The sequence below is a fragment of the Haemorhous mexicanus genome, chromosome 34 (genome assembly GCF_027477595.1).
Source record: "Haemorhous mexicanus isolate bHaeMex1 chromosome 34, bHaeMex1.pri, whole genome shotgun sequence".
NCBI classification, from domain to species: Eukaryota; Metazoa; Chordata; class Aves; order Passeriformes; family Fringillidae; genus Haemorhous; species Haemorhous mexicanus.
Window position 1 is genome coordinate 922371 of NC_082374.1, and position 27987 is coordinate 950357.

A 27987-nucleotide genomic window follows, 5' to 3' on the forward strand; every position below is an offset into this window, starting at 1 on the left:
TGCGCTATAACCGCGCCCCTTTATGCAAATGCAGAGCCGGTACCATGCGCTATAACCTCGCCCCTTTATGCAAATGCAGAGCCGGTACCATGCGCTATAACCGCGCCCCTTTATGCAAATGCAGAGCCGGTACCATGCGCTATAACCGCGCCCCTTTATGCAAATGCAGAGGCGGTACCATGCGCTATCACCGCGCCCCTTTATGCAAATGCAGAGCCGGTACCATGCGCTATCACCGCGCCCCTTTATGCAAATGAACAGGCGGTACCATGCGCTATCACCGCTCCCCTTTATGCAAATGAAGAGGCGGTACCATGCGCTATAACCGCGCCCCTTTATGCAAATGCAGAGGCGGTACCATGCGCTATAACCGCGCCCCTTTATGCAAATGCAGAGGCGGTACCATGCGCTATAACCGCGCCCCTTTATGCAAACACAGTCGACATCGCGCTATAGCCACGCCCCTTACGCGAACTCCGCGCGGTGCCGCTTTGCCGCTCGCTGATTGGCGAGGGAAATCACGTGGCCGTCGCGGTGACGTCAAATCCCGGAAACGGCGCAGCTCGGCTGGTCCGGGGCCACTCTGCTCGCCCGGAGCCCCGGGATCGCCCCGAGCCGCTGCTCGCCCGGGATCCCTCAGCTCGCCCCGGGTCCCGCCGCCCGCCCCGCTGTCGCCGCCTTCCCGGGATGGCGGAGGGCGGCCCGCGGCGGCTGCGGCCGTGGCTGCTGGCGCAGCTGCAGAGCGGGCGGTTCCCGGGCCTGCAGTGGGACGACGCGGCCCGGACGGCGCTCAGGATCCCCTGGGCCCACGGCGGGCGGAGCGGGGCCCGCGAAGGGGCGGGGGCGGCGCTCTGCAGGGTAGGGGCGGGGCTATGCATGGTTAGGGGCGGGGCTATGCAGAGAGAGGGCGGTGCTGGAGGCAGGGCTATGCAAAGTGAGGGCGGGGCTGCACCGGCGCTCTACAGAGTAGGGGCGGGGCTATGCAGGGTCAGGGGAAGGGCCGGGGCGGGGCTATGCATAGTGAGGGGTGGTTTCCGCGACGGGGCGAGGGCGGCGCTCTGAAATGTCAGGGGCGGGGCCTGCAGGGGAAGGGGCGGGGCTCTGTAGGGTCAGGGGCGGGGCTTGGGGCATGGCTATGCAGGGGCAAGGTCTGATAGGTCAGGGGCGGAGCTGTGCAAGGGGGCGGGGCCTGCAGGGGCGGGGCTGGGGCATGGCTATGGAGGGGCAAGGTCTGCTAGGTCGGGGGCGGAGCTATGCAGGGGGGCGGGGCCTGCAGGGTCAGGGGTGGGGTCCAGCACAGTGAGGGGCGGGGCCAATAACGACGCTCTGTACTGTGAGGGGTGGGGAAAAGGGCGAGGCTCTGCAGAGTGGGGCAGGGCTTAGCGAGAGGCGGGGCTTCGCAAAAGTGAGGAGCGGGGCTGTCTAAGATTATGGGTGGGGCCTGATTGAGAGCCGGGGCTTAAAACGCGGATAGGCTGTGAAAGAGGGAGGAGCTAAGAAGAGGGCGGGGCTATGGGGGGCGCTGAGCAGAGGCGTGGCTTAATCCACATCCCCTCGGGGGGAACCAGGTGGGGGGCGGGGCTAGGACAGCTGCGGGGTGGGGCTTTGAGCACGGGGCGGGGCCGAGCCATGCAAAGTGCAAGAGGGTGGGGCGGGAACTGCGCTATGCAAATCAAATGGGCGTGTCTGTGGGCGTCGCCCGACGCTCTTGCTCCGGGCAGGCATGGGCGGAGTACAAGGGGCGGCTCCGGCCCGGGGACCCCCCCGACCCCGCGGGGTGGAAGACGCGGCTGCGCTGCGCCCTGGCCCGGAGCCCCGAGTTTCGCGCGCTGCCGGGGCGGGGCCGCTCGGATGGGCCGTGCCCCTACCGCGTGTACCGGGTGCTGCCAGCCCGCGGTGAGCCCCGGGAGCAGGAACGGAACCGGGATGGAATGGGGGCATGGAATGGGGCATGGAGATTGGAGGGACACAGGAAATTGGTGAGGGGACGGATGTTGGGGGCCACACCGGAAATGGGGATAGAATATGGGGGGACATACCGGAAATGGAGTTGGGGGACTGAATTTGGGGGAAGGGGACTGGATGAGGGGGAATCCCCAAATCAGGAGGGGCCCGAGTGGGGGAGGGCGTTGAGGCTGGGGGTGCCCCGCTGTGGGGGAAGCAAACAGAGGAGCACCGGGGGAGGGGCCCAGTGGGGCACTGGAAGGGCAGGGGGAGGGGTGCAGGGGTCAGACCTGAGTAAACCATCTCAGTTCCGCCCCCCGACAGAGCCCAAGCCCCCCAAGGGCCGGCAGAGCCAGAAGGAGGCGGGGCTGAGCCCCACGGAGCCCCTCCCACCGACCCCACCCCCCGAGAGCCAAGAGGGGGCCTCGGATGAGGAAAAGCCTGGTGAGAGAGAATGGTTGGGGACAGTTCTGGGACAATTCTGGGGCTGGGGTGGCCCTGGGGGCAGAGCAATGCGGTGTGGCACCTTCCTGACTCCGCCTCTTCAGCAGTGGCTCCGCCCCCGGAAGTGCTGCCTCTGCGCATCGAGGTGGAGAGCGCAGAACCCCTCCCCCCTGCAGCCGGTAAGACACGCCTCCAAGGGGAGGAGCCAACAGCCAATCACAACCTGGCCACGTCCCCCGTCAATACTCCCACCTTTTATTGACCCAACTCAGGTTTGGCTCCTCCCCCAAACCTGGGCCACACACCCAGCCGCGGTCCACGTTTTGTTCTCACGGCCCGAGCTTTGGCTCCGCCCCCATCCCGGCCCCGCCCATACGAATCCCACGCCCTTTACCCACGCTCGCTCCCTATTGGCTCTGCCCGTCGCTGTGACCCTGCCCCTTTTTTTTCTCTGGTGCCCCCTGCAGGGGACGCGGCGTTGCTGCTGCGCCTGCGCAGAGGCCCCGCCCTGGCCTGGCAGGGGGCGCTGCCCCCCGGCGAGTACCTGCTCAGTCCTCCGGGCCGCCAGGGGGCGGCGCCGCCGCCGCTGCCGCGCCTGGTGCTTCCGGTGGGGGCGGGACCTGGGCTACTGCTCAGCAGCGCCCCCCGCGGGCTCTTCCTGCGCATGCGCCCCGGTGATGGCCCCGCCCTCGGCGTCGTGAGGGGCCCACACGCGCCGCACGGGCCGCTCCAGCAGGGGGCGCTGCTGCAGCCGTTCGACGCCAAACGCTTCCGTGAGGGTGAGAGCCCTTTCCGGGGGAGGGAAGAGCAACTTCCGGGGGAGGGGAGAGCAATTTCCGGTAGAGGAGAGCAACTTCCGGGGGAAGGGAGAGTAATTTTCGGTAGGGGAGAGCAACTTCCTGGGGGTAGACCTACTTCCGGTGAGAGGGAGGTCATCTTCCCGGGGAGGGGAGCGCAACTTCCGGTGGGAGAAGAGCAGTTTCCGGGAAGGGGAGAGCGAGTTCCGGTGGAGGAACGAAACTTTCTGGTGGGAGAGGAACTTCTGGTGGGGGAAGAACAACTTCTGGGGAGGGCAGAGAGTTCCGGGAAGGGGATGAGTAATTTCTGAGGAGGGATAGACCAACTTCCGGGAGAAAAACTGCAACTTCTGGTTGAGGACGGAGAACAACTTCCGGAAGAGCGAGGGCGACTTCCGGGGAGGGGGCGAGCAATTTCCATGGGGGGGGAAAAGAGCAACTTCCAGGAGGATGAGAACAGCTTCAGGGTGGAGAGAGCTCCTTCCGGAAGCGAAGAGCGGAACTTCCGGGTGGGAAGAGCAAATTCCGGTAGAGACCAACTTTTGGGGGAGGGGAGAGCAACTTTCGGGGTAGGGAGAGCGACTTCCGGTGAGGAGAGACCAACTTCCGTGTGGGATAGACCAAAGTACCGGGGGGGGGGGGAGGGGCAAGGACCGAACCACCGAGGGGGGTGGAGGGGGCAGTGGGCGGGGCCGGGCCCCAAATCCAGCATGGGGCGCTCCCAGGCCCATGCCCCTCCCCCCCCCGACTCCGCCCCTCCCCCCCCCAGAGCTGGAGCTGCACCGGGCCGGGCTCGGGCCCCTCCCCCCGCACCGCGTGACGCTGGAGCTCCGCCCCCCCGAGGGAGGGGAGGGGCTGCTGCTGGAGGTGGGGGAGGGGGAGTTCCCAAGGGGTTTTGGGGGGTCCTCGGGGCTCCTGGGGGGTTCCCTAAGGGAGTCTGGGGGGTCCTGAGGGTTTTGGGGGGGCTCTCGGGGGTACTGGGGTGACCCTAAGGGGACTTAGGGGTCCCTAAGGGGTTTTGGGGGGGTCCTGAGGGGGGTCCCTAAGGCTGGGTGGGGGGTCCTGAGGGATTCTGGGGGGTCCTGCAGGGTGTTGGGGGGGTCTTGAGGGGTGTTCAGGGGCCTGGGGGGCGTTCCCGGGGGGCTCTTGGGGGTCCCTAATGGGTTTTGGGGGGTCGGGTGGTCCTGTGGGGTTCTGGGGGGGGGTCTCAAAGGGGTCCTGGGGGATGTTGGGGGGACCCTAAGGGCTCTTAGAGGCTTCTGGGAGGTCTCTAAAGGGTTTTGGGGGGCCCTGGGGGCTTCCTAAGGCTGGTTAGCGGGTCCCTAAGGGGTCCTGGGGGGTGTTGGGGGGACCCTAAGGGATTTTGGCGGGTCCTTGGGGAGTCTCTGAGGGGTGTTTGGGGTCCTGGGGGGGTCCCTGGGGAGTCCTTGGTGTTGTGGGGGGCTCCTTGGGGGTCCCTATGGGGTTTTGGGGGGTTCTGAGGGTGTTGGGGGGGTCCCTGGAGGGTGCTTGGGGTCCTGGGGGGAGCTTGGAGGTCCTTAAAGGGTTTTGGGGGGTCCTGGGAGGCACCTGGGGGGGGTCCCTGTAGGATTTTGGGGGGTCCCTAAGAGATCCTGGGGAGTACCTAAGGGGTTATGGGGGTGTTGGGGGTCCCAGGGTGGGGGGGGTCCCTGGGGGGTGCTTGGGGTCTTGGGGGTGTCCCTAAAGGGTTTAGGGGGTCCCTGGGGGATGTTTGGGTGGATTTTGGTTCTGGGGGTGCTCGTTTTGGGGGGGGTCTCACAGCTGTCCCCTCCCCCAGCTGGAACAGGCCTTTGCCCAGCAGCTCCTGGACTCCCTGGGGACCCCCCCGGGCCCCCCCGCGAGCCCCCCGGGCCAATAAAGGCTGAACTTGGGGGTCACCTCTGGCCCTGCCCCACCCTGGGGGTCACCGGCACTGGGGGAGGGGCTGGGGGGGGAGGGGACCCCCAAAACCAGAGTGGGGGAGGGGAGGTGGCCCCCCCCAAACCCAAAGGGGGAGGGGGGTGGGGACCCCAAAATCAGAGAGGGGGGGAGGAGACCCCAAAACCGGAAGGGGCCCCCCAATACCGGAGGGTGGAGGGGACCCCAAAACTGGAGAGGGGGAGGGGGGAGGGGCAGCCAGGCCATGTCCAAAGAGGTTTTTTATTGGGGGGTGGGGGATGGGCGGCCCCGGAGGGTCTCAGTCGTCCTTGAGCCCCCCAAAGACTGAGGCTGGGACCTGTCTCTGCTCCAGCTGCACCTCTGGGGAGGGGACAGAGAGAGGGCGGAGTCAGGGGGCTCCGAGGGGGCGGGGCACTCACCCATCCCCCTCAGGGCCACGAGACCCCCATGGGAACCCCCCTTTCCACCCCCCACCCCCTCCCACTGTGCCACTCCCCCAATCCCAGTGCCCCTCCCCCCGTGCCCCTGCCCCTCCCCCATACCATCAGGCCCCTCCCCTCCCCCGTGCCCCTCCCCCCAGGTACCGTCGGGCTCCTCCCCCTCCTCGTCCAGGTCGATCTCCTCGGGGTTCCCCTGCAGGGACAGGGGGGGCTCCGACCCTGCGGCGGCCTCGGCCCTGAACCCCAAATCAGAAACAGAAACAGAGACCCCAAAATCAGAAACAGGAACAGAGAACCCCAAAATCAGCACCAGAAACACCCCAAAATCAGAAGTGGGACCCCAAAATCAGAACTGGGACCCCAAAATCAGAAATAGGAACAGAGACACCCCAAAATCAGCACCAGAAACACCCCAAAATCAGAACTGGGACCCCAAAATCAGCACCCAGAGACCCCAGATCACCCAGGGACCCCAAAGCAGAAGCACGGACCCCAAAATCAGCACTGGGGACCCCAAATCAGCACCCAGGGACCCCCAGAATTACCCAGGGAGCCCCAACATCACCCCCACATCAGCACCACCTGAGGACCCCAAAAATCACCTGGGGACCCCCCAACAACAGCCATTCATGGGGGGCACCCAGAGACCCCCAGGATCACCCAGGGACCCCCCCCCCCCATCAGCACCCACCACCCATGGGGAGGGGCTTGGAGGGGAAGGGGGTGTGGCTGAGCTGGGTGTAGTTGTGGCAGGTGGGGTGGGTGTGGCAATGGGTGTGGCAGTGAGGTGGGTGTGGCTGTGGCTGCAGCTGGGCAGAGGAGTGTGGTAGAGCAGAGTAGGTGTGGCTCTGAGGTGGGTGTGGCAGGGTTTGGTGGGTGTGTCAGTGCAGGGTGTGGCAGTGGGCGTGGCTCACCTGACGAACAGCACCTGCTGGGTGGGGCGGGGCGTGTCCCGCTGGGCCTCGGCCGCCAGCGCCTCCGCGCGCTGCTCCAGCAGCTTCATCTCATCCAAGCCGCTCTGCCCCGGGGCCAGGTCCGACACTGCCGGCACGGGGAGGGTCAGGGGGCTCGGGACCCCCACCACGACCCCTGAGATCCCCCACCACTCCCCCAGGACCCCCCATGGCACCTCCAGGACCCCCCATGGACCCCCCACAGTACCTGGACCCCCCCCCCAAAATCGTTCTCCTCATCTGTGCTCCCTCTGCTGTGGTTTCCCGCCCCTCCCCCCTCACTTGTGCCCCTCCCACCATGGGTTCCTCCCTCACCTGTACCCTCCCTGTGCCCCTCCCCATGCCCCTCACCTGTGCCCTGTCCATGCCCTCCTCTGTGCCCCTCACCTGTGCCCCACCCATGCCCCTCCCCATGCTGTACCTGTACCCCTCACCTCCCCATGCCATACCTGTGCCCCCGCTGTGCCCCGCTATGTCCCTGATGGTGCCATACCTGTGCTGTATCTGCACCCCCTCACCTGTGCCCCCCCATGCCCTCTGCAGTGCCATATCTGTGCCCTCCCCATTCCCCTCACCTGTGCCCCCATGTGCCCCCCCCCGGGGCCATACCTGTACCCTCACCTGTGCCCCCTCCGTGCCCCCCATGGTGCAGTACCTGAGCCCCCCTGTGCCCCAGGAGTGCCATACCTGTGCCTCACCCATGCCCCCCCAGTGCCGTACCTGTGCTGTACCTGTACCCCTCTCACCTGTGCGCCACCCTGTGCCCCCCATGTTGCCATACCTGTGTGCCCCGGTGCTGTACCTGTGCTGCACCTGTACCCCTCTCACCTGTACCCCTCTCACCTGTACCCCGCCGTGCCCCCTGTGGTGCCATACCTGTGCCTCACCCACGCCCCCCAGTGCCGTACCTGTGTCCCCCCATGCTCCCCCCGTTGTGCCATACCTGTGCCGTACCTGTACCCCTCTCACCTGTGCCCCCGTGGTGCCCTCCGTGTCCCCTGTGTTGCCGTACCTGTGCCGTACTTGTGCACCCTGTGGTGCCATACCTGTGACCCACCCCATGCCCCCAGTGGTGCCATACCTGTGCAGTACCTGTGCCCCCCCCGTGCCCCTGATGGTGCCATACCTGTGCAGTACCTGTGCCCCTCTGTGCCCCCGGTGGTGCCGTACCTGTGCAGTACCTGTGCCCCCGGTGGTGCCATACCTGTGCCGTACCTGTACCCCTCTCACCTGTGCCCCCGGTGGTGCCATACCTGTGCAGTACCTGTGCCCCCCTGTGCCCCCGGTGGTGCCGTACCTGTGCAGTACCTGTGCCCCTCCTGTGCCCATGGTGGTACCGTACCTGTGCAGTACCTGTGCCACCTGTGCCCCTGCTGGTGCCATACCTGTGCAGTACCTGTGCCCCCCCCGTGCCCCTGATGGTGCCATACCTGTGCAGTACCTGTGCCCCCCTGTGCCCCCGGTGGTGCCGTACCTGTGCAGTACCTGTGCCCCCCCGTGTCCCCGGTGCTGCCATACCTGTGCAGTACCTGTGCCCCCCCGTGTCCCCGGTGGTGCCATACCTGTGCAGTACCTGTGCCCCCCTGTGCCCCCGGTGGTGCCGTACCTGTGCCCGTGGCGCTGCCCGACACCTTGAGCATCTGCGAGGCCATGAAGTTCACCTGGGTGTTGTAGGTGGCCTGGACGCTGCGCTTGATGCGCAGCATCTCCCGGATGGTGTCCTCGTTCCCGTGGCGGATCTCAAACTCCTTCCAGGTCTGCCAGAAACTGCCCGTGATCTGTGACAGACGGACACACAGACACACGGACAGGGTCAGCACCTCAAACTCCTGCCAGAAACTGGCCCTGATCTGGGACAGACGGACACACGGACAGGGTCAGCATCTCAAACTCCTGCCAGAAACTGGCTCTGATCTGGGACAGATGGACACACAGACACACAGACAGGGTCAGCACCTCAAACTCCTGCCAGAAACTGGCCCTGATCTGGGACAGACGGACACACGGACAGGGTCAGCATCTCAAACTCCTGCCAGAAACTGGCTCTGATCTGGGACAGATGGACACACAGACACACAGACACACGGACAGGGTCAGCATCTCAAACTCCTGCCAGAAACTGGCCCTGATCTGGGACAGACGGACACACGGACAGGGTCAGCATCTCAAACTCCTGCCCCTGATCTGGGGACATGGGGACACACGGACACTTGGACACATGGACAGGGTCAGCATCTCAAACTGCTGCCAGAAACTGCCCCTGATGTGGGACAGATGGACACACAGACACACAGACACACGGACAGGGTCAGCATCTCAAACTCCTGCCAGAAACTGCCCCTGATCTGGGACAGACGGACACACAGACACATGGACAGCGTCAGCATGTCCAACTCCTGCCAGGTCTGCCAGGAACGGCCCCTGATCTGGGGACACACGGACAGTGTGAGGGGCATGGGAAGAGTGGGGACAGGGACATGGGGACAGTGCAGGGACAGGCTGGGGACACTCCTGGCCAGGTGCCACCTCAGCCAAGGGTCACAGATCTGTGAGCAGTAGGTGTCCCCAGTGTCCCCAGTGCCCCCCAGTCCCTCCCAGTCCATCCCAGTCTCACCCGGGGGTCACAGATCTGCGAGCAGTGGGTGTCCCCAGTGCCCCCCAGTCCCTCCCAGTGCCCCCAGTCTCACCCAGGGGTCGCAGATCTGTGAGCAGTGGGTGTCCCCAGTGTCCCCAGTGCCCCCCAGTCCCTCCCAGTCCATCCCAGTCTCACCTGGGGGTCACAGATCTGTGAGCAGTGGGTGTCCCCAGTGTCCCCCAGTCCCTCCCAGTCCCTCCCAGTCCATCCCAGTCTCACCCGGGGGTCGCAGATCTGTGAGCAGTAGGTGTCCCAGTGTCCCCAGTCCCTCCCAGTCCATCCCAGTCTCACCCAGGGGTCACAGATCTGTGAGCAGTGGGTGTCCCCAGTGTCCCCAGTGCCCCCCAGTCCCTCCCAGTGCCCCCAGTCTCACCCAGGGGTCGCAGATCTGTGAGCAGTGGGTGTCCCCAGTGCCCCCCAGTCCCTCCCAGTCCATCCCAGTCTCACCTGGGGGTCACAGATCTGCGAGCAGTGGGTGTCCCCAGTGCCCCCAGTCCATCCCAGTCCCTCCCAGTACCTCCAGTCCATCCCAGTCTCACCCGGGGGTTGCAGATCTGTGAGCAGTGGGTGTCCCCAGTGTCCCCAGTCCCTCCCAGTCCCTCCCAGTCCATCCCAGTCTCACCCGGGGGTCGCAGATCTGTGAGCAGTAGGTGTAGATGGCGCGGGCCCGATCCACCTCCCCCAGCTTGCACTCCATGTCAGCGAAGCGCAGGCACAGCTCCCGCGCCGCGTCGTCACCCAGCACCTGGGGACAGGTACAGTGACACCTGTGCCACCTGGGACCAGATGTGCCACCTGGGACCAGATGTGCTCACCTGTGCCACCTGGGACAGATGTGCTCACCTGTGCCACCTGGGACAGATGTGCCACCTGGGACCAAATGTGCTCACCTGTGCCACCTGGGACAGATGTGCCACCTATGCCCAGCTGTGCTACCTATGCCCAGCTGTGCTCACCTGTGCATCCCAGTGCCCCACCTGTACTCTCCTGTGCCCACCTGGGACCAGCTGTACCACCTGTGCCCCCAGTGCCACCTGGGATCAGCTGTACACACCTGTGCCCCCAGTGCCCACCTGTACCCAGGTGTATCCCCTTGTACCCACCTGTGCCCAACCCAGTGGCTCTCTGGTAACCCCTCAGTGCCCCCAGCCCCCCAGGTACCCCACAGCCCTGCAGTGTGCCCAGGTGTGCCCACCTCAATGGCTCTCTGGTAGATGAGCTATGTGTGGGTGACCCTTCAGTGTCCCTAAGTGTGCCCAGGTGCCCACCTCGATGGCTCTCTGGTAGATGGGGCGGGAGTGAGTGACCCCAAAGAGCTCGGCTGCCCTCCGGATGTAGATGTGGAACCCAGCCCCCAGGTGTGCCCAGGTGTGCCAGGTGTGCCCAGGTGCCCACCTCGATGGCTCTCTGGTAGATGGGGCGGGTGTGGGTGACCCCGAAGAGCTCGGCTGCCCTCCGGATGTAGATGTGGAACCCAGCCCCCAGGTGTGCCCAGGTGTGCCCAGGTGTGCCCAGGTGCCCCAGGTATGCCCAGGTGCCCGCCTCGATGGCTCTCTGGTAGATGGGGCGGGTGTGGGTGACCCCGAAGAGCTCGGCTGCCCTCCGGATGTAGATGTGGAACCCAGCCCCCAGGTGTGCCCAGGTGTGCCAGGTGTGCCCAGGTGTGCCCAGGTGCCCACCTCGATGGCTCTCTGGTAGATGGGGCGGGTGTGGGTGACCCCGAAGAGCTCGGCTGCCCTCCGGATGTAGATGTGGAACCCAGCCCCCAGGTGTGCCCAGGTGTGCCAGGTGTGCCCAGGTGTGCCCAGGTGCCCCAGGTGCCCACCTTGATGGCTCTCTGGTAGATGGGGCGGGTGTGGGTGACCCCGAAGAGCTCGGCTGCCCTCCGGATGTAGATGTGGAACCCAGCCCCCAGGTGTGCCCAGGTGTGCCCAGGTGTGCCCAGGTGTGCCACGTGTGCCCAGGTGCCCCAGATGCCCACCTCGATGGCTCTCTGGTAGATGGGGCGGGTGTGGGTGACCCCGAAGAGCTCGGCTGCCCTCCGGATGTAGATGTGGAACCCAGCCCCCAGGTGTGCCCAGGTGTGCCCAGGTGCCCCAGGTGCCCACCTCGATGGCTCTCTGGTAGATGGGGCGGGTGTGGGTGACCCCGAAGAGCTCGGCTGCCCTCCGGATGTAGATGTGGAACCCAGCCCCCAGGTGTGCCCAGGTGTGCCCAGGTGTGCCAGGTGTGCCCAGGTGCCCCAGGTGCCCACCTCGATGGCTCTCTGGTAGATGGGGCGGGTGTGGGTGACCCCGAAGAGCTCGGCTGCCCTCCGGATGTAGATGTGGAACATGTCGCGCTGCTGCTCGGGCGGCACCGCCCGCGTGCCGCGCTCGTACACGGCCATGGCCCGGCGCGCCAGCCCAAACTGCTCCTCCAGGCGGGCGTAGAGCAGGTAGATGGCTGGGGACAGGGACAGGGACAGACAGGGGGACATGGGGACAGGGAGGGGACAGCCAGGGACAGGGACAAGGACGTGGGGACAGAGACAGGGATGGGGACAGGGACATGGGGACAGGGACAGACAGGGGACAGAAGGGACAGATGGACAGACAGGGACAGATGAGACAGAGACAGGGGGACACACAGGACAGGAGGGGACAGGGACATAGGGACACAGGGACAGAGATATGGGGACACGGGGACAGAGGGGGACATGGAGGAGACAGGGTACAGGGACATGGGTACACACAGGGACAGTCAAGGACAGGGAGGAGACAGGGACAGGGAGAAGGAGGGGACAGTCAGAGGATAGGGACATGGGGACAGGGGCAGGAACAGGGACAGAGACAGGGAGGAACAGGGGGACAAGGACAGGGACAGGACAGTGAGGGGACAGACAGGGACAAGGGACAGGGACACCTGTCCTGGCATCCCCTGATCCCCTCTACCTGCCATATCCCCAGTGTCCCCTGCGTCCCCAATGTCCCCCTGTCCCCAGTGTCCCCCCATATCCCCCAATGTCCCCCATGTCCCCAACATCCACAATGTCCCCAGTGCCCCCAGTGTCCCCCATGTTCCCTGTTACCAATGTTTCCCCAGTGTCCCCAATATCCCCAATGTCCCCCCACCATGTCCCTGATGTCCCCCATACCTCCCATGTCCCCAATGCCCCCCATGTCCCCAGTGCCCCCCATGTCCCCAATGCCCCCCATGTCCCCAATCCCCCGATGTCCCCAGTGCCCCCCATGTCCCCAATCCCCCCCATGTCCCCAGTGCCCCCCATGTCCCCAATCCCCCCCATGTCCCCAGTGCCCCCCATGTCCCCAATCCCCCCCATGTCCCCAGTGCCCCCCATGTCCCCTGTTACCAATGTTTCCCCAGTGTCCCCAATATCCCCAATGTCCCCCCACCATGTCCCTGATGTCCCCCATACCCCCCATGTCCCCAATGCCCCCCATGTCCCCAGTGCCCCCCATATCCCCAATGCCCCCCATGTCCCCAATCCCCCCAATGTCCCCAGTGCCCCCCATGTCCCCAGTGCCCCCCATGTCCCCAATCCCCCGATGTCCCCAGTGCCCCCCATGTCCCCAATCCCCCCCATGTCCCCAGTGCCCCATCAATATCCCCAATGCCCCCAACATCCCCTGATGTCCCCAGCGTCCCCCACGTCCCCAATGCCCCCCATATCCTCCAGTGTCCCCAGTGCCCTCCCGTGTCCCCTGTCCCCTGTCCCTACTCTTGGCGTGCTGGGGGGGGCACCCGTCCAGCGCCTGCTCGAAGAGGTCCCGGGCCCGCTCCAGCTTCCGCCCGCCGTACCGGGCCACGAACTTGGACAGGTACGTGAGCCACAGGTCCCCGACGTGCGGCCACCGGAACAGCGCGATGCCGCGCTCGTACGCCTGAGGGGACACGGGGACATCAGCATGGGGACATTGGGGACACAGCATCACCACCGGAACAGCGCGATGCCGCGCTCGTACGCCTGAGGGGACACGGGGACATCAGCATGGGGACACGGGGGACATCAGCATGGGGACATTGGGGACATCAGCATCACCACCGGAACAGCGCGATGCCGCGCTCGTACGCCTGAGGGGACACGGGGACATCAGCATGGGGACACTGGGGACATCAGCATGGGGACAGTGACACTGGGGACACAGCATCACCAGAGGAACAGTGCGATGCTGCGCTCATAGGCCTGAGGGGACATGGGGACATCAGCATGGGGACAGTGACATTGGGGACACAGCATCACCAGAGGAACAGCGCGATGCTGCACTCGTAGGCCTGAGGGGACATGGGGACATCAGCATGGGGGACCTGGTGTCACCTCCGGAACAGCGCAGGGGACATTAGGACGGGGACACGAGGACATTGGCACGGTGGTGTCACCACCAGAACAGCGCGATGCCACGACTGTGTGCCCGTGGGGACATCCTTGTGAGGCACAGGGTCACTGTGGTGTCCCCAACTTCCTCCTGGGGTGTCCCCAACACATTCCTGGGGTGTCCCACCCAACCCCTCCAGCCATGGGCTGTCCCCAGCCCCTCTCTGGCTGTCCCCATCTCCTCTCTGTGTCCCCAACCCTTCTCTGGCTGTCCCCATCTCCTCTCTCAGTGTCCCCAACCCCTCTCTGGCTGTCCCCATCTCCTCTCTCAGTGTCCCCAACCCCTCTCTGGCTGTCCCCATCTCCTCTCTCAGTGTCCCCATCCCCTCTCTTGCTGTCCCCATCTCCTCTCTCAGTGTCCCCAACCCCTCTCTTGCTGTCCCCATATCCTCTCTCAGTGTCCCCAACCCCTCTCTGGCTGTCCCCATCTCCTCTCTCAGTGTCCCCAACCCTTCTCTGGCTGTCCCCAGCCGCTCCCCTGGGTGCCCCCATCCCCCTGCTGTGCTGGGCTGTCCCTGCAGTGTCCCCAGGTGTCCCAGCTGTCCCTGCAGTGTCCCTGCAGTGTCCCCAGTGTCACCTTGAAGCTGTCCTTGAAGCGGCCGTGCTCCTCCAGCTCCCCCCAGCTGTCCCTGCAGTGTCCCTAGCTCCCCCTGCAGTGTCCCCAGTGTCCCTGCAGTGTCCCCAGTGTCCCCAGTGTCACCTTGAAGCTGTCCTCGAAGCGGCCGTGCTCCTCCAGCAGCAGCGCGTAGTTGATGATGATCTGGGGGGTGGCGATGCGCAGGTCCAGGATGCGCTCGTACACACTGCGGGTGGACTGGGGACAGGGACAGAGGGACACCAGGGGACAGGGACAGGGACATGGACAGGGATGGTGACAGGGACAGGGACAGAGGGACACCAGGGGACAGGGACAGGGACATGGACAGGGATGGTGACAGTGACAGGGACAGAGGGGACACCAGGGGACAGGGACATGGGGACAGGGACATGGACAGGGATGGTGACAGGGACAGGGACAGAGGGGACACCAGGGGACATGGGGACAGGGACATGGACAGGGATGGTGACAGGGACAGGGACAGAGGGGACACCGGGGGACAGGGACACCAGGGGACACAAGGGAACACCAGGGGGACAGGGACAGAGTAGGAGACACAGGGACAGGGACAGGGGACGGGGACAGGGACAGAGGGACAGGCACATGGGGACAGGGGCAGAGGGGACAGGGACAGGTATGGGGATAGGGACAGGGACGGGGACAGAGTAGGAGACACAGGGACAGGGACATGGGAACAGAGGGGACAAGGATAGGGACAGAGTGACAGGGACGGGGATCGGGACAGGGACATGGGGACAGGGGGACATGAGGACAGGGGCAGGGATGTATGAGGACACGGGAACACAGGACACATGGGGACATGGGGACACCAGGGGGACATGGGGATATAGGGACAGAGGGGACAGGGACACAGGAACAGGGACAGGGGGACAAGGGACAGAGGGGACAGGGACACAAGGACAGGGGACAGCAAGGTCACAGCCACGCCCATTCCCCCCCCCCCCGTCCCGCCACGGGGTCACAGCGCTGTCCGTGGGGGGATGGGCACACGATGTCCCCACGCCAACCCCACACCCAGCGGTGTCCCCAGGTGTCCTCTGAAGCCACCCACGTGTCCCCTACACCCAGCAGTGCCCCCAGGTGTCCTCTGAAGCCACCCACGTGTCCCCCACCCAGCGGTGTCCCCAGGTGTCCCCTGAGGCCACCCAGGTGTGCCCCACATCCAGCCCGGTGTCCCCAGGTGTCCCCTGAGGCCACCCAGGTGTGCCCCACATCCAGCCCGGTGTCCCCAGGTGTCCCCTGAGGCCACCCAGGTGTGCCCCACATTCAGCCCGGTGTCCCCCATGCCCAACCCAATGTCCCTAGGTGTCCCCCAGCTGTCCCCAGGTGTAGCCAGGTGCCCCAAGGTGTGTCTCTAGGTGTCCCCAGCTGTGTCCCCAAGGTGCCCAGGTGCCCACCTGGAAGGTGCCTAGGCTCTCCCCCAGGTCGGCCAGCATGGCCCACACCCATCCCTGCGTGTCCCCAGGTGTGTCCCCATGTCCCCAGGTGTGTCCCCACGTGCCCAGGTGTGTCCCCACGTGCCCAGGTGTGTGTCCCTGCCCAGGTGTGCCCAGGTGCCCACCTGGAAGGTGCCCAGGCTCTCCTCCAGGTCGGCCAGCATGGCCCACACCCATCCCTGTGTGTCCCCAGGTGTGTCCCCATGTGCCCAGGTGTGTGTCCCTGCCCAGGTGTGTGCCCAGGTGTGTCCCCACGTGCCCAGGTGTGCCCAGGTGCCCACCTGGAAGGTGCCCAGGCTCTCCTCCAGGTCGGCCAGCATGGCCCACACCCATCCCTGTGTGTCCCCATGTCCCCAGGTGTGTCCCCACGTGCCCAGGTGTGCCCAGGTGTGTCCCCATGTGCCCAGGTGTGTGTCCCTGCCCAGGTGTGCCCAGGTGTGTCCCCACGTGCCCAGGTGTGTGTCCCCACGTGCCCAGGTGTGCCCAGGTGCCCACCTGGAAGGTGCCCAGGCTCTCCTCCAGGTCGGCCAGCATGGCCCACACCCATCCCTGCGTGTCCCCAGGTGTGTCCCCATGTCCCCAGGCGTGTCCCCACGTGCCCAGGTGTGTGTCCCTGCCCAGGTGTGCCCAGGTGCCCACCTGGAAGGTGCCCAGGCTCTCCTCCAGGTCGGCCAGCATGGCCCACACCCATCCCTGCGTGTCCCCAGGTGTGTCCCCATGTCCCCAGGTGTGTGTCCCTGCCCAGGTGTGCCCAGGTGTGTCCCCACGTGCCCAGGTGTGTGTCCCTGCCTAGGTGTGCCCAGGTGTGTCCCCATGTGCCCAGGTGTGTGTCCCCACGTGCCCAGGTGTGCCCAGGTGCCCACCTGGAAGGTGCCCAGGCTCTCCTCCAGGTCGGCCAGCATGGCCCACACCCATCCCTGTGTGTCCCCAGGTGTGTCCCCATGTGCCCAGGTGTGTATCCCTGCCCAGGTGTGTGCCCAGGTGTGTCCCCACGTGCCCAGGTGTGCCCAGGTGCCCACCTGGAAGGTGCCCAGGCTCTCCTCCAGGTCGGCCAGCATGGCCCACACCCATCCCTGTGTGTCCCCAGGTGTGTCCCCATGTCCCCAGGTGTGTCCCCACGTGCCCAGGTGTGCCCAGGTGTGTCCCCATGTGCCCAGGTGTGTGTCCCTGCCCAGGTGTGCCCAGGTGTGTCCCCACGTGCCCAGGTGTGTGTCCCCACGTGCCCAGGTGTGCCCAGGTGCCCACCTGGAAGGTGCCCAGGCTCTCCTCCAGGTCGGCCAGCATGGCCCACACCCATCCCTGCGTGTCCCCAGGTGTGTCCCCATGTCCCCAGGCGTGTCCCCACGTGCCCAGGTGTGTGTCCCTGCCCAGGTGTGCCCAGGTGCCCACCTGGAAGGTGCCCAGGCTCTCCTCCAGGTCGGCCAGCATGGCCCACACCCATCCCTGCGTGTCCCCAGGTGTGTCCCCATGTCCCCAGGTGTGTGTCCCTGCCCAGGTGTGCCCAGGTGTGTCCCCACGTGCCCAGGTGTGCCCAGGTGCCCACCTGGAAGGTGCCCAGGCTCTCCTCCAGGTCGGCCAGCATGGCCCACACCCATCCCTGCGTGTCCCCAGGTGTATCCCCATGTGCCCAGGTGTGTGTCCCTGCCCAGGTGTGCCCAGGTGTGTCCCCACGTGCCCAGGTGTGTGTCCCTGCCTAGGTGTGCCCAGGTGTGTCCCCATGTGCCCAGGTGTGTGTCCCCACGTGCCCAGGTGTGCCCAGGTGCCCACCTGGAAGGTGCCCAGGCTCTCCTCCAGGTCGGCCAGCATGGCCCACACCCATCCCTGCGTGTCCCCAGGTGTGTCCCCACGTCCCCAGGTGTGTCCCCACGTGCCCAGGTGTGTGTCCCTGCCCAGGTGTGCCCAGGTGCCCACCTGGAAGGTGCCCAGGCTCTCCTCCAGGTCGGCCAGCATGGCCCACACCCGCAGGTTCTTGTAGAGCCGGTTCTGCACCGGCTCCGAGCTGTCGAAGTACTCGGCCCGGCGGGACGGGAGAGCCGTGGCTTTCTGGGGGAAAAACGGGGGGAAACGGTGAAAATGGGGGAAATGGGCAGAAATGGGGAAATGGGGGAAAAAGGGGAAATGGGGGAAATGGGGAAAAAAGGGGAAATGGGGGAAATGGGGGAATGGGGAAATGAGGGGAAATGGGGAGAAATTGGGAAAATGGGGACATGGGGGGAAAATGGGGAAATGGGGGAAAATGGGGAAATGGGGAAACAAGGGGGGAAATGGGGGGAAAATGGGGAAAATGGTGAAAATGGGGAAAAAAGGAGGAAATGGGGGAAATGGGAAATGTGGGGGGAAATGGGGAAAAGGGGGAAATAGGGGAAAATGGGGCAAAATGGGGAAATGGGGGAAAATGGGGCAAAATGGGGAAATGGGGGAAAATGGGGGAAATGGGGAAAAAGGGGAAATGGGGGAAATGGGGGAAAAATGGGGAAAATGGGGAAATGGGGGAAAATGGGGAAATGGGGAATAACAGGGGAAAATGGGGAAACAAGGGGAGAAATGGGGGGAAAATGGGGGAAATGGTGAAAATGGGGAAAGAAGGAGGAAATGGGGGAAATGGGAAATGTGGGAAAATGGGCAAAATGGGGAAATGGGGAAATGGGGGAAATGGGGGAAAAGGGGAAAATGGGGAAATGGGGGAATGGGGAAACGAGGGGAAATGGGGAGAAATTGGGAAAATGCGGAAAACCAGGGGAAAATGGGGAAACAAAGGGGGAAATTGGGAAAAAAGGGGAAATGGGGGGAAAATGGTGAAAATGGGGGAAAATGGGCAAAAATGGGGAAAAAAAGGGGAAATGGGGAAATGGGGAAAAAAGAGGAAAAGGGGGAGATGGGGAAAATGGGGAAACAAGGGGGAAAATGGGGAAAAAAGGAGGAAATGGGGAAAATGGGAAACGTGGGGAAAATGGGGGGAAATGGGGGCAATAGGGGAAAATGGGGAAAAAAGGGGAAATGGGGAGAAACTGGGAAAATGTGGAAAACCAGGGGAAAATGGGGAAACAAGGGGGGAAATTGGGAAAAAAGGGGACATGGGGGGAAAATGGGGGAAATGGTGAAAATGGGGAAAAAAGGAGGAAATGGGGGAAATGGGAAACATGGGGGAAAATGGGGAAATGGGGGGAAATTGGGGAAAATGAGGAAAAAAGAGGAAATGGGGGAAATGGGGAAAATGGGGAAATGGGGGAAATGGGGGCAAAATGGGGAAAATGGGGAAATGGGGGAAAATGGGGAAATGGGGAATAACAGGGGAAAATGGGGAAACAAGGGGAGAAATGGGGGGAAAATGGGGGAAATGGTGAAAATGGGGAAAAAAGGAGGAAATGGGGGAAATGGGAAATGTGGGGGAAAATAGGGAAATGGGGGGAAATTGGGGAAATGGGGAAATGGGGGGAAATGGGGAAAAAAAGTAGAAATGGGGAAAATGGGGAAAAAGGGGAAAAAGGGGAAATGGGGCAAAATGGGGAAAATGGGGAAATGGGGGAAAATGGGGAATAACAGGGGAAAATGGGGAAACAAGGGGGGAAATGGGGGAAATGGGGGAAATGGTGAAAATGGGGAAAAAAGGAGGAACTGGGGGAAATGGGAAATGTGGGGGAAAATGGGGAAATGGAGGGAAATTGGGGAAATGGGGGGAAATGGGGAAAAAGGGGAAATGGGGCAATAGGGAAAATTGGGAAAATGGGGAAATGGGGAAAATGAGGAAATGGGGAAAAATAGGGGAAAATGGGGAAACAAGGGGGGAAAATGGGGGAAATGGGGAAAAAAGGAGGAAAGGGGGAAATGGAGAAATAGAGGAAATTGGGGAAATGGGGAAAAAAGGGGGAAATGGGGGAAAATGGGGAAAAAAAGAGGAAATGCGGGAAATGGGGAAAATGGGGAAAAACAGGGGGAAATGGGGGAAAAAGGGGAAATGGGGAGAAATTGGGGAAATGGGGAAAACCAGGGGAAAATGGGGAAACGAGGGGGGAAATGGTGAAAATGGGGGAAATGGGAAAAAAGGGGAAATGGGGGAAATGGTGAAAATGGGGAAAAAAGGAGGAAATGGGGGAAATGGGAAACGTGGGGGAAAAGTGGGGAAAATGGGGAAAGGGGGGAAATTGGGGAAATGGAGAAAATGGGAAATGGGGAAAATGGGGCAATGGGGAAAAGGGGAAAATTGGGGAAAAAAAAGGGAAATGGAGAGAAATTGGGAAAATGGGGAAACAAGGGGGAAATGAAGAAAAAAGGGGAAATGGGGGGAAATAGGAAAATGGGGGAGGGAAATGGCGAAAATGGGGATAAATGGGGGAAATAAGGGGAAGAAGAAGGGAAAATTTGAGGGAAAAAGGAGAATAAACAGGAAAAAAGGAAAAAAAAAAAACAGGAAAAAAGAGAGAAAAAAGGGAGAGAAAGGGGAAAAACCTGAGGAAAAAAGGGGGAAAAGGGGAAAATGGGGAGAAAAGAGGAAAAATGGGAAAAAAGGGGAGGAAAAACTGAGGGGAAAGGAGAAAAAAGGGGAAAATGGGGGGAAATTGGAGAAAAAGGAGAAAAAACAGAGGAGAAAAGGGGGAAAAGGGGAAGAAAGGGGAAAAGGGGGGAAGGGAGAAAAGGGAAAACGGGGGGAAAGGAAAAAAAAGGGGGAAAATGGGAAAAAGGGGAAAAAAGGGGGGGAGGGGAAAAGAGGGGAAAGGACAAAAAATGGGGGAAAGGGGAAAAAAGGAAAAAAAAGTGAAAAGGGAAAAATGGAAAAGGGGAAAAAAGGGGGAAAAAACTGTGAAAAAGGTGGGTAAAGAGGGAGGAAAAGGGAAAAAGGGGAGAAAAGGACAAAAGGGGGAAAATGGGGAGAAGAGGAAGAAAAAAAGGGAAAAGTGGAGAAAGTTGGGGAAAAGGCAAGGGAAGAGAAAATGGACAAAAAGGAGGAAAATGCAGGAAAAAAGGGAAAAGTTGGAAAAATGAGGGGAAAAAAGGGGGGGGAAGGAAGAAAAAGGGAGAAATGGCAGGGAAAGGGAAAAAGTGGGGGGAAAGTGGGAAAAAGTGGAGGAAAAAGTGGAAAAACTGGGGAAAAGGGGTCCCCAAAATCCCCCAAACCCCTTCCCAGAACCACCCCCCACAGACCCCACTGCCCCGTCCCCTCCCTGCCTTCTTGGGGTTCCCATTTTTGGGGTTCCCATTTTTGGGGTTCCCCCATTTTTGGGGTCCCCCCATTTTTGGGTTCCCCATTTTTGGGGTCCCCCCATTTTAGGGGTCCACCTGTTTTTGAGATTCTTTGTTTTTGGGGTGCTCCATTTTTTGGGTGCCTATTTTGGGGATTTCCTGCCCTTTGGGGTGCCCAATTTTAGGGTCCCCCCATTTTTATGCTACCCCCAATTTTTGGGGTCCCCCCGTTTTTGGGGTTTCCTGCCATTTGAGGCTCACCAATTTTGGGGTTTCCCCACCAATCGTGCCCCCCATTTTTGGGGTCCCCCCATTTTGGAGTCCCCCATTTTCAGGGTGCCCATTTTTCGGGTGCCTGTTTGTGGAGTTTCTGGGCTGCCTGATTTTTGGGGTGCCCGTTTTTGGGGTTCCCCCGTTTTTGGTGCCTGTTTCAGGGTGCCTCATTTTCAAGGTGCCTCATTTTCGGGGTGCCCCATTTTCAGGGTGCCCCCCGTTTTGGGGTGCCCCATTTTCATTGGTGCCCCCCGTTTTGGGGTGCCCCATTTTTGGGGTGCCCCCCGTTTTTAGGGTGCCCCATTTTCAGGGTGCCCCCTGTTTTGGGGTGCCCCATTTTCAGGGTGCCCCCGTTTTTGGGGTGCCCCATTTTCAAGGTCCCCCCGTTTTTGGGGTACCCCATTTTCAGGGTCCCCCCGTTTTGGGGTGCCCCATTTTCAGGGTCCCCCAATTTTCGGGGTGCCCCATTTTCAGGGTGCCCCCGTTTTTGGGGTGCCTCATTTTCGGGGTTCCTCATTTTCAGGGTGCCCCCGTTTTGGGGTGCCCCATTTTCAGGGTGCCCCCGTTTTTGGGGTGCTCCATTTTCAGGGTGCCCCCGTTTTTGGGGTGCCCCATTTTTAGGGTGCCCCCATTTTTGGGGTGCCCCATTTGGATTGTGCCCGTTTTTGGGGTGCCCCATTTTCAGGGTCCCCCCGTTTTCGGGGTGCCCCATTTTTGGGGTGCGCCCATTTTTGGGGTGCCCCATTTTCAGGGTGCCTCATTTTCAGGGTGCCCCCGTTTTTGGGGTGCCTCATTTTCGGGGTTCCCCATTTTCAGGGTGTCCCTGTTTTTGGGGTGCCCCATTTTCAGGGTCCCCCCGTTTTGGGTGCCCCATTTTCAGGGTCCCCCCGTTTTTGGGGTGCGCCCATTTTCAGGGTCCCCCCATTTTCGGGGTGCCCCATTTTCAGGATCCCCCCCATTTTGGGGTGCCCCATTTTCAGGGTGCCCCCATTTTTGGGGTGCCCCATTTTCAGGGTCTCCCCGTTTTGGTGCGCCCCATTTTCAGGGTACCCCCATTTTCGGGGTGCCCCATTTTTAGGGTCCCCCCGTTTTTAGGGTGCCCCATTTTCAGGGTGCCCCCGTTTTGGTGTGCCCCATTTTCAGGGTCCCCCCGTTTTGGGGAGCCCCATTTTCAGGGTCCCCCCGTTTTGGGGGCGCCCCTCACCCGCAGCACGGCGAGCGCCTCCTGGTGGCGCTGGTGGCGCAGCTCCAGCTCCCCAAACTCGCACCAGATGGCGGCGAGGTCCTCGACACGGCGGAACCGCACCCGGGTGGCACGGGACAGGATGGACCTGGCCTGGGGACATGGGGACATCATTGGGGACATTGGGGACATCGACAGGAACCGCACCCGGGTGGCACGGGACAGGATGGACCTGGCCTGGGGACATTGGGGACATCATTGGGGACACTGGGGACATTGACAGGAACCGCACCCGGGTGGCACGGGACAGGATGGACCTGGCCTGGGGACATTGGGGACATCATTGGGGACATCAGGGACATTGACAGGAACCACACCCGGGTGGCACGGGACAGGATGGACCTGGCCTGGGGACATTGGGGACATCATTGGGGACATCGGGGACATCGACAGGAACCGCACCCGGGTGGCACGGGACAGGATGGACCTGGCCTGGGGACGTTGGGGACATCATTGGGGACATCGGGGACATTGACAGGAACCACACCCGGGTGGCACAGGACAGGATGGACCTGGCCTGGGGACATGGGGACATCATTGGGGACATTGGGGACATCGACAGGAACCGCACCCGGGTGGCACGGGACAGGATGGACCTGGCCTGGGGACATGGGGACATCATTGAGGACATCACTGGGGACAGGATGGACCTGGCCTGGGGACACTGGAGACATCACTGGGGACATTGGGGACACTGCGGACATCGACAGGAACCGCACCCGGGTGGCACAGGACAGGATGGACCTGGCCTGGGGACACCATTGGGGACATCACTGGGGACACTGGGGACAGGATGGACATTGGGGACAGGATGGACCTGGCCTGGGGACACCATTGGGGACATTGGGGACATCATTGGGGACACTGGGGACATGGGACAGGATGGACCTGGCCCGGGGACATTGGGGACATCTTTGGGGACATTGGGGACAGGATGGACCTGGCCTGGGGACACTACTGGGGACACTGGGGACATCACTGGGGACACTGGGGGCACTGGAGACACTGGGGACACTGGAGACATAGGACAGGATGGACCTGGCCCGGGGACATTGGGGACAGGATGGACCTGGCCCGGGGACACCACTGGGAACATTACTGGGGACACTGGGAGCACTGGCGACACTGGGGAATTAGGACAGGACGGACCTGGCCCGGAGACATTGGGGACATCACTGGGGACAGGATGGACATTGGGGACAGGACGGACCTGGCCTGGGGACGCTATTGGGGACATTGGGGACAGGATGGACCTGGCCTGGGGACACCACTGTGGACATCACTGGGGACACTGGGGACATGGGACAGGATGGACCTGGCCTGGGGACACCACTGGGGATATCATTGGGGACACTGGGGACATCACTGGGGACATAGGACAGGATGGACCTGGCCTGGGGACACCATTGTGGATATCACTGGGGACATTGGGGACATCACTGGGGACATAGGACAGGATGGACCTGGCCTGGGGACACCATTGGGGACATCATTGGGGACATTGGGGACATCACTGGGGACATAGGACAGGATGGACCTGGCCTGGGGACACCATTGGGGACATCACTGGGGACATCGACAGGAACCGCACCCGGGTGGCACGGGACAGGATGGACCTGGCCTGGGGACACCACTGGGGACATTGGGGACATCGACAGGAACCGCACCCGGGTGGCACGGGACAGGATGGAGCTGGCCTGGGGACATGGGGACACTGGGGGACAGGAGGGGACAGGCTTTGGGGGCACAGACAGGTCTGAGGGTCCCAGGTGGATCTGGGAGTGTTCCTCAGGTATGGGGGTGTCCCTCAGGTATGGGGTGTCCCTCAGGTTTGGGGGTGTCCCTCAGGATTTGGGGTGTCCCTCAGGTATGGGTGTGTCCCTCAGGATTTGGGGTGTCCCTCAGGTATGGGGGTGTCCCTCAGGATTTGGGGTGTCCCTCAGGTATGGGGGTGTCCCTCAGGTTTGGGGGCCCCTCAGGATTTGGGGTGTCCCTCAGGATTCGTGGGTGTCCCTCAGAAATGGGTGTGTCCCTCAGGTTTGGGGGTGTCCCTCAGGATTTGGGGGTGTCCCTCAGGATTTGGGGTGTCCCTCAGGTTTGGGGGTGTCCCTCAGGATTTGGGGGTGTCCCTCAGGATTTGGGGTCTCTCAGGGTCTGGGGGTGTCCCTCGGGGTTCAGATGTCCCAAGCTGTTTTGGGGTGTCCCTCAAGGTTTGGGGTGTCCCTCAGGATTTGGGTGTCCCCCAGGTTGGGGTGTCCCCCTGGTTTCAGGGTCCCAGGTGGGTTTTGGGGGTGTCCCCCAGAATTTGGGGTATCCCCCAGGTTTAGGGGTCCCTCAGGATTTGGGGGTCCCAGGCAGATTTTGGGGTGTCCCCAGGGTTTGGGGTGTCCCTCAAGGTTCGGGGGTGTCCCTTGGGTTCGAGGGTCCCAAGCAGGATTTGGGGGTCCCAGGTGGGTCTGGGGGTGTCCCAGGTGGGTCTGGGGGGGTCCCAGGTGAGTTTGGGGGTCCCAGGTGGGTCTGGGGGTGTCCCCCAAGTTTGGGGGTCACATGCAGGATTTGGTGTGTCCCTCAGGGTTCAGGGGTCCCAGACTGTTTTGGGGATGTCCCTTGGGGTTCGAGGGTCCCAGGTGGGTCTGGGGGTGTCCCAGGTGGGTCTGGGGGGGTCCCAGGTGGGTCTGGGGGTCCCAGGTGGGTCTGGGGGTATCCCAGGTGGGTTTGGGGGTCCCAGGTGGGTCTGGGGGTCCCAGGTGGGTCTGAGGGTGTCCCAGGTGGGTTTGGGGGTCCCAGGTGGGTCTGGGGGTCCCAGGTGGGTCTGGGGGTGTCCCAGGTGGGTCTGGGGGTATCCCAGGTGGGTTTGGGGGTCCCAGGTGGGTCTGGGGGTCCCAGGTGGGTCTGGGGGTGTCCCAGGTGGGTTTGGGGGTCCCAGGTGGGTTTGGGGGTGTCCCAGGTGGGTCTGGGGGTCCCAGGTGGGTCTGGGGGGGTCCCAGGTGGGTCTGGGGGTGTCCCAGGTGGGTCTGGGGGTCCCAGGTGGGTTTGGGGGTGTCCCAGGTGGGTCTGGGGGTCCCAGGTGGGTTTGGGGGGGTCCCAGGTGGGTCTGGGGGTCCCAGGTGGGTTTGGGGGTCCCAGGTGGGTCTGGGGGTGTCCCAGGTGGGTCTGGGGGTGTCCCAGGTGGGTTTGGGTGTCCCAGGTGGGTCTGGGGGTCCCAGGTGGGTCTGGGGGTGTCCCAGGTGAGTCTGGGGGTGCCAGGTGGGTCTGGGGGTGCCAGGTGGGTCTGGGGGTGCCAGCTCACGTCGTCCAGCTGGCCGTTGTCCTCGTAGAAGCGCGCGAAGGCCACCCAGAGCTCGTGGGGGCGGCCGGTGGCGCGCTGGGGATCCACCGTGCGCACGGCCTCCGTGAAGGTCTGGATGATCTGGGACAGCCAGGGGGACAGTCAGGGGACATGGGGACAGCCAGGGGACAGCGGGGACAATCAGGGGACACTGGAGACAGCCAGGGGACACTGGAGATAGCCAGGGGACATGGGGACAGCCAGGGGACATGGGGACATTGGGACAGCCAGGGGACATGGGGACATGGGGACAGCCAGGGGAAATGGGGACAGCCAGGGGACATGGGGACAGGCAGGGGACATGGGGACAGGCAGGGGACAGCAGGGACAGTCAGGGGACACTGGAGACAGCCAGGGGACACTGGAGACAGCCAGGGGACATGGGGACAGCAGGGGACATGGGGACAGCCAGGGGAAATGGGGACAGCCAGGGGACAGCAGGGACAGTCAGGTGACATTGGGGACAGTCAGGGGAGAGCAGGGGACAGTCAGGGGACATTGGGGGCACAGGGGACATGGGGACATTGGGGGCACAGGGGACATGGGGACATTGGGGACAATGGCAACAGCCAGGGGACATTGGGGACAGCCGGGGACACTGGAGACAGTCAGGGGACATTGGGGACATGGGGACAGCAGGGGACATGGGGACATTGGTGACACTGGGGACAGCCAGGGGACATTGGGGACAGCAAGGGGACATTGGGGACACAGGAGACACTGGGGACGCGGGGAGACACTGGGGACATGGGGGGGACACTGGGGACACGAGGGGACAGGGGTGACACAGGTACAGCCAGCGGACAGCCACAACGCCACCACCCAACCCCCCAGACCACGCACCCCATAACCCCCCGGTGTCCCCTCCACCCAGCCAGCCTGTCCTCCCCCCCCGTGTCCCCAGTGTCCCCAGGTGTCCCCTGACCTTGTCGGGCTGTCCCTGGTGCAGGGCCACCCTCTTGTGCCACTCGTGCACGTTGTGCGGGTTCTGGCGCAGCAGCACGCTGTTCAGCAGCAGCGGCCGCCGCGCCATCAGCCGCTCGAACCGGGCCAGCCGCAGCTCCAGCTCCACCTCCTCTGCGGGGACACGGGGACAGGGGTGACACAGGGTCACACAGGGTCACAGGAGTGATGGGGACATGGAGACAGGGGGACATCCTGGGGACACAGGGACAGTGCGGGCACAGCGCCATCAGCCGCTCGAACCGGGCCAGCCGCAGCTCCAGCTCCACCTCCTCTGCGGGGACACGGGGACAGGGGTGACACAGGGTCACACAGAGTGACACGGGGTCATAGGGGACATGGGGACACAGGGACAGCGCGGGCACAGCGCCATCAGCCGCTCGAACCGGGCCAGCCGCAGCTCCAGCTCCACCTCCTCTGCGGGGACACAGGGGACAGAGAGGTGACACAGGGTCACACAGAGTCGCAGGGGCTGACACAGGGTCACACAGGGTCACAGGAGGGATGGGGACATGGAGACAGGGGGACATCCCGGGGACACAGGGACAGCGCGGGCACAGCGCCATCAGCCGCTCGAAGCGCGCCAGCCGCAGCTCCAGCTCCACCTCCTCTGCGGGGACACGGGGACACAGGGTGACACAGGGTGACACAGGGTCATAGGGGACATGGGGACACAGGGACAGCGCTGGCACAGCGCCATCAGCCGCTCGAAGCGCGCCAGCCGCAGCTCCAGCTCCACCTCCTCTGCGGGGACACGGGGACAGGGGTGACACAGGGTCACACAGAGTGACACGGGGTCATAGGGGACATGGGGACACAGGGACAGTGCGGGCACAGCGCCATCAGCCGCTCGAAGCGCGCCAGCCGCAGCTCCAGCTCCACCTCCTCTGTGGGGACACGGGGACAGGGGTGACACAGGGTCACACAGAGTGACACGGGGTCATAGGGGACATGGGGACACAGGGACAGCGCGGGCACAGCGCCATCAGCCGCTCGAACCGGGCCAGCCGCAGCTCCAGCTCCACCTCCTCTGCGGGGACACGGGGACACAGGGTGACACAGGGTGACACAGGGTCATAGGGGACATGGGGACACAGGTACAGCGCGGGCACAGCGCCATCAGCCGCTCGAAACGGGCCAGGTGCAGCTCCAGCTCCACCTCCTCTGCGGGGACACGGGAACAGAGAGGTGACACAGGGTCACACAGGGTCACAGGAGTGATGGGGACATGGAGACAGGGAGACATCCCGGGGACACAGGGACAGCGCGGGCACAGTGCCATCAGCCGCTCGAAGCGCGCCAGCCGCAGCTCCAGCTCCACCTCCTCTGCGGGGACACGGGGACAGGGGTGACACAGGGTCACACAGGGTCACACAGAGTGACACGGGGTCATAGGGGACATGGGGACATGGGGACACAGGGACAGCACGGGCACAGTGCCATCAGCCGCTCGAAGCGCG

General features: G+C 63.2%; 2 protein-coding genes across 2 annotated transcripts in view; one reads left to right on the forward strand and one right to left on the reverse strand.

Annotated features, from left to right (window-relative positions):
- Window positions 1–526: 526 nt before the first annotated feature.
- Window positions 527–5083, forward strand: LOC132340965 (interferon regulatory factor 9-like). The gene is made up of 7 exons (XM_059872222.1): window positions 527–858; window positions 1722–1896; window positions 2269–2388; window positions 2493–2567; window positions 2856–3167; window positions 3955–4052; window positions 4984–5083. Exons 1-7 carry the CDS (start codon window positions 688–690, stop codon window positions 5062–5064), a joined length of 1032 nt encoding a protein of 343 aa, XP_059728205.1. The 5' UTR covers window positions 527–687; the 3' UTR covers window positions 5065–5083.
- A 248-nt stretch (window positions 5084–5331) lies between these two features.
- The window catches only part of XAB2 (XPA binding protein 2), a 40726-nt gene continuing 18070 nt past the window's right edge, over window positions 5332–27987 (reverse strand). The window contains exons 8-19 of the mRNA XM_059872161.1: window positions 26490–26641; window positions 25526–25645; window positions 22198–22329; window positions 17454–17585; window positions 14188–14301; window positions 12834–12996; window positions 11367–11557; window positions 9735–9857; window positions 8084–8255; window positions 6439–6565; window positions 5669–5760; window positions 5332–5444 (exon numbers count right to left, since the gene is read on the reverse strand). Coding sequence (XP_059728144.1) covers window positions 5383–5444; window positions 5669–5760; window positions 6439–6565; window positions 8084–8255; window positions 9735–9857; window positions 11367–11557; window positions 12834–12996; window positions 14188–14301; window positions 17454–17585; window positions 22198–22329; window positions 25526–25645; window positions 26490–26641 — 1580 coding nt within the window. The 3' untranslated portion in view covers window positions 5332–5382. The remainder of the gene's footprint in view (window positions 5445–5668; window positions 5761–6438; window positions 6566–8083; window positions 8256–9734; window positions 9858–11366; window positions 11558–12833; window positions 12997–14187; window positions 14302–17453; window positions 17586–22197; window positions 22330–25525; window positions 25646–26489; window positions 26642–27987) is intronic.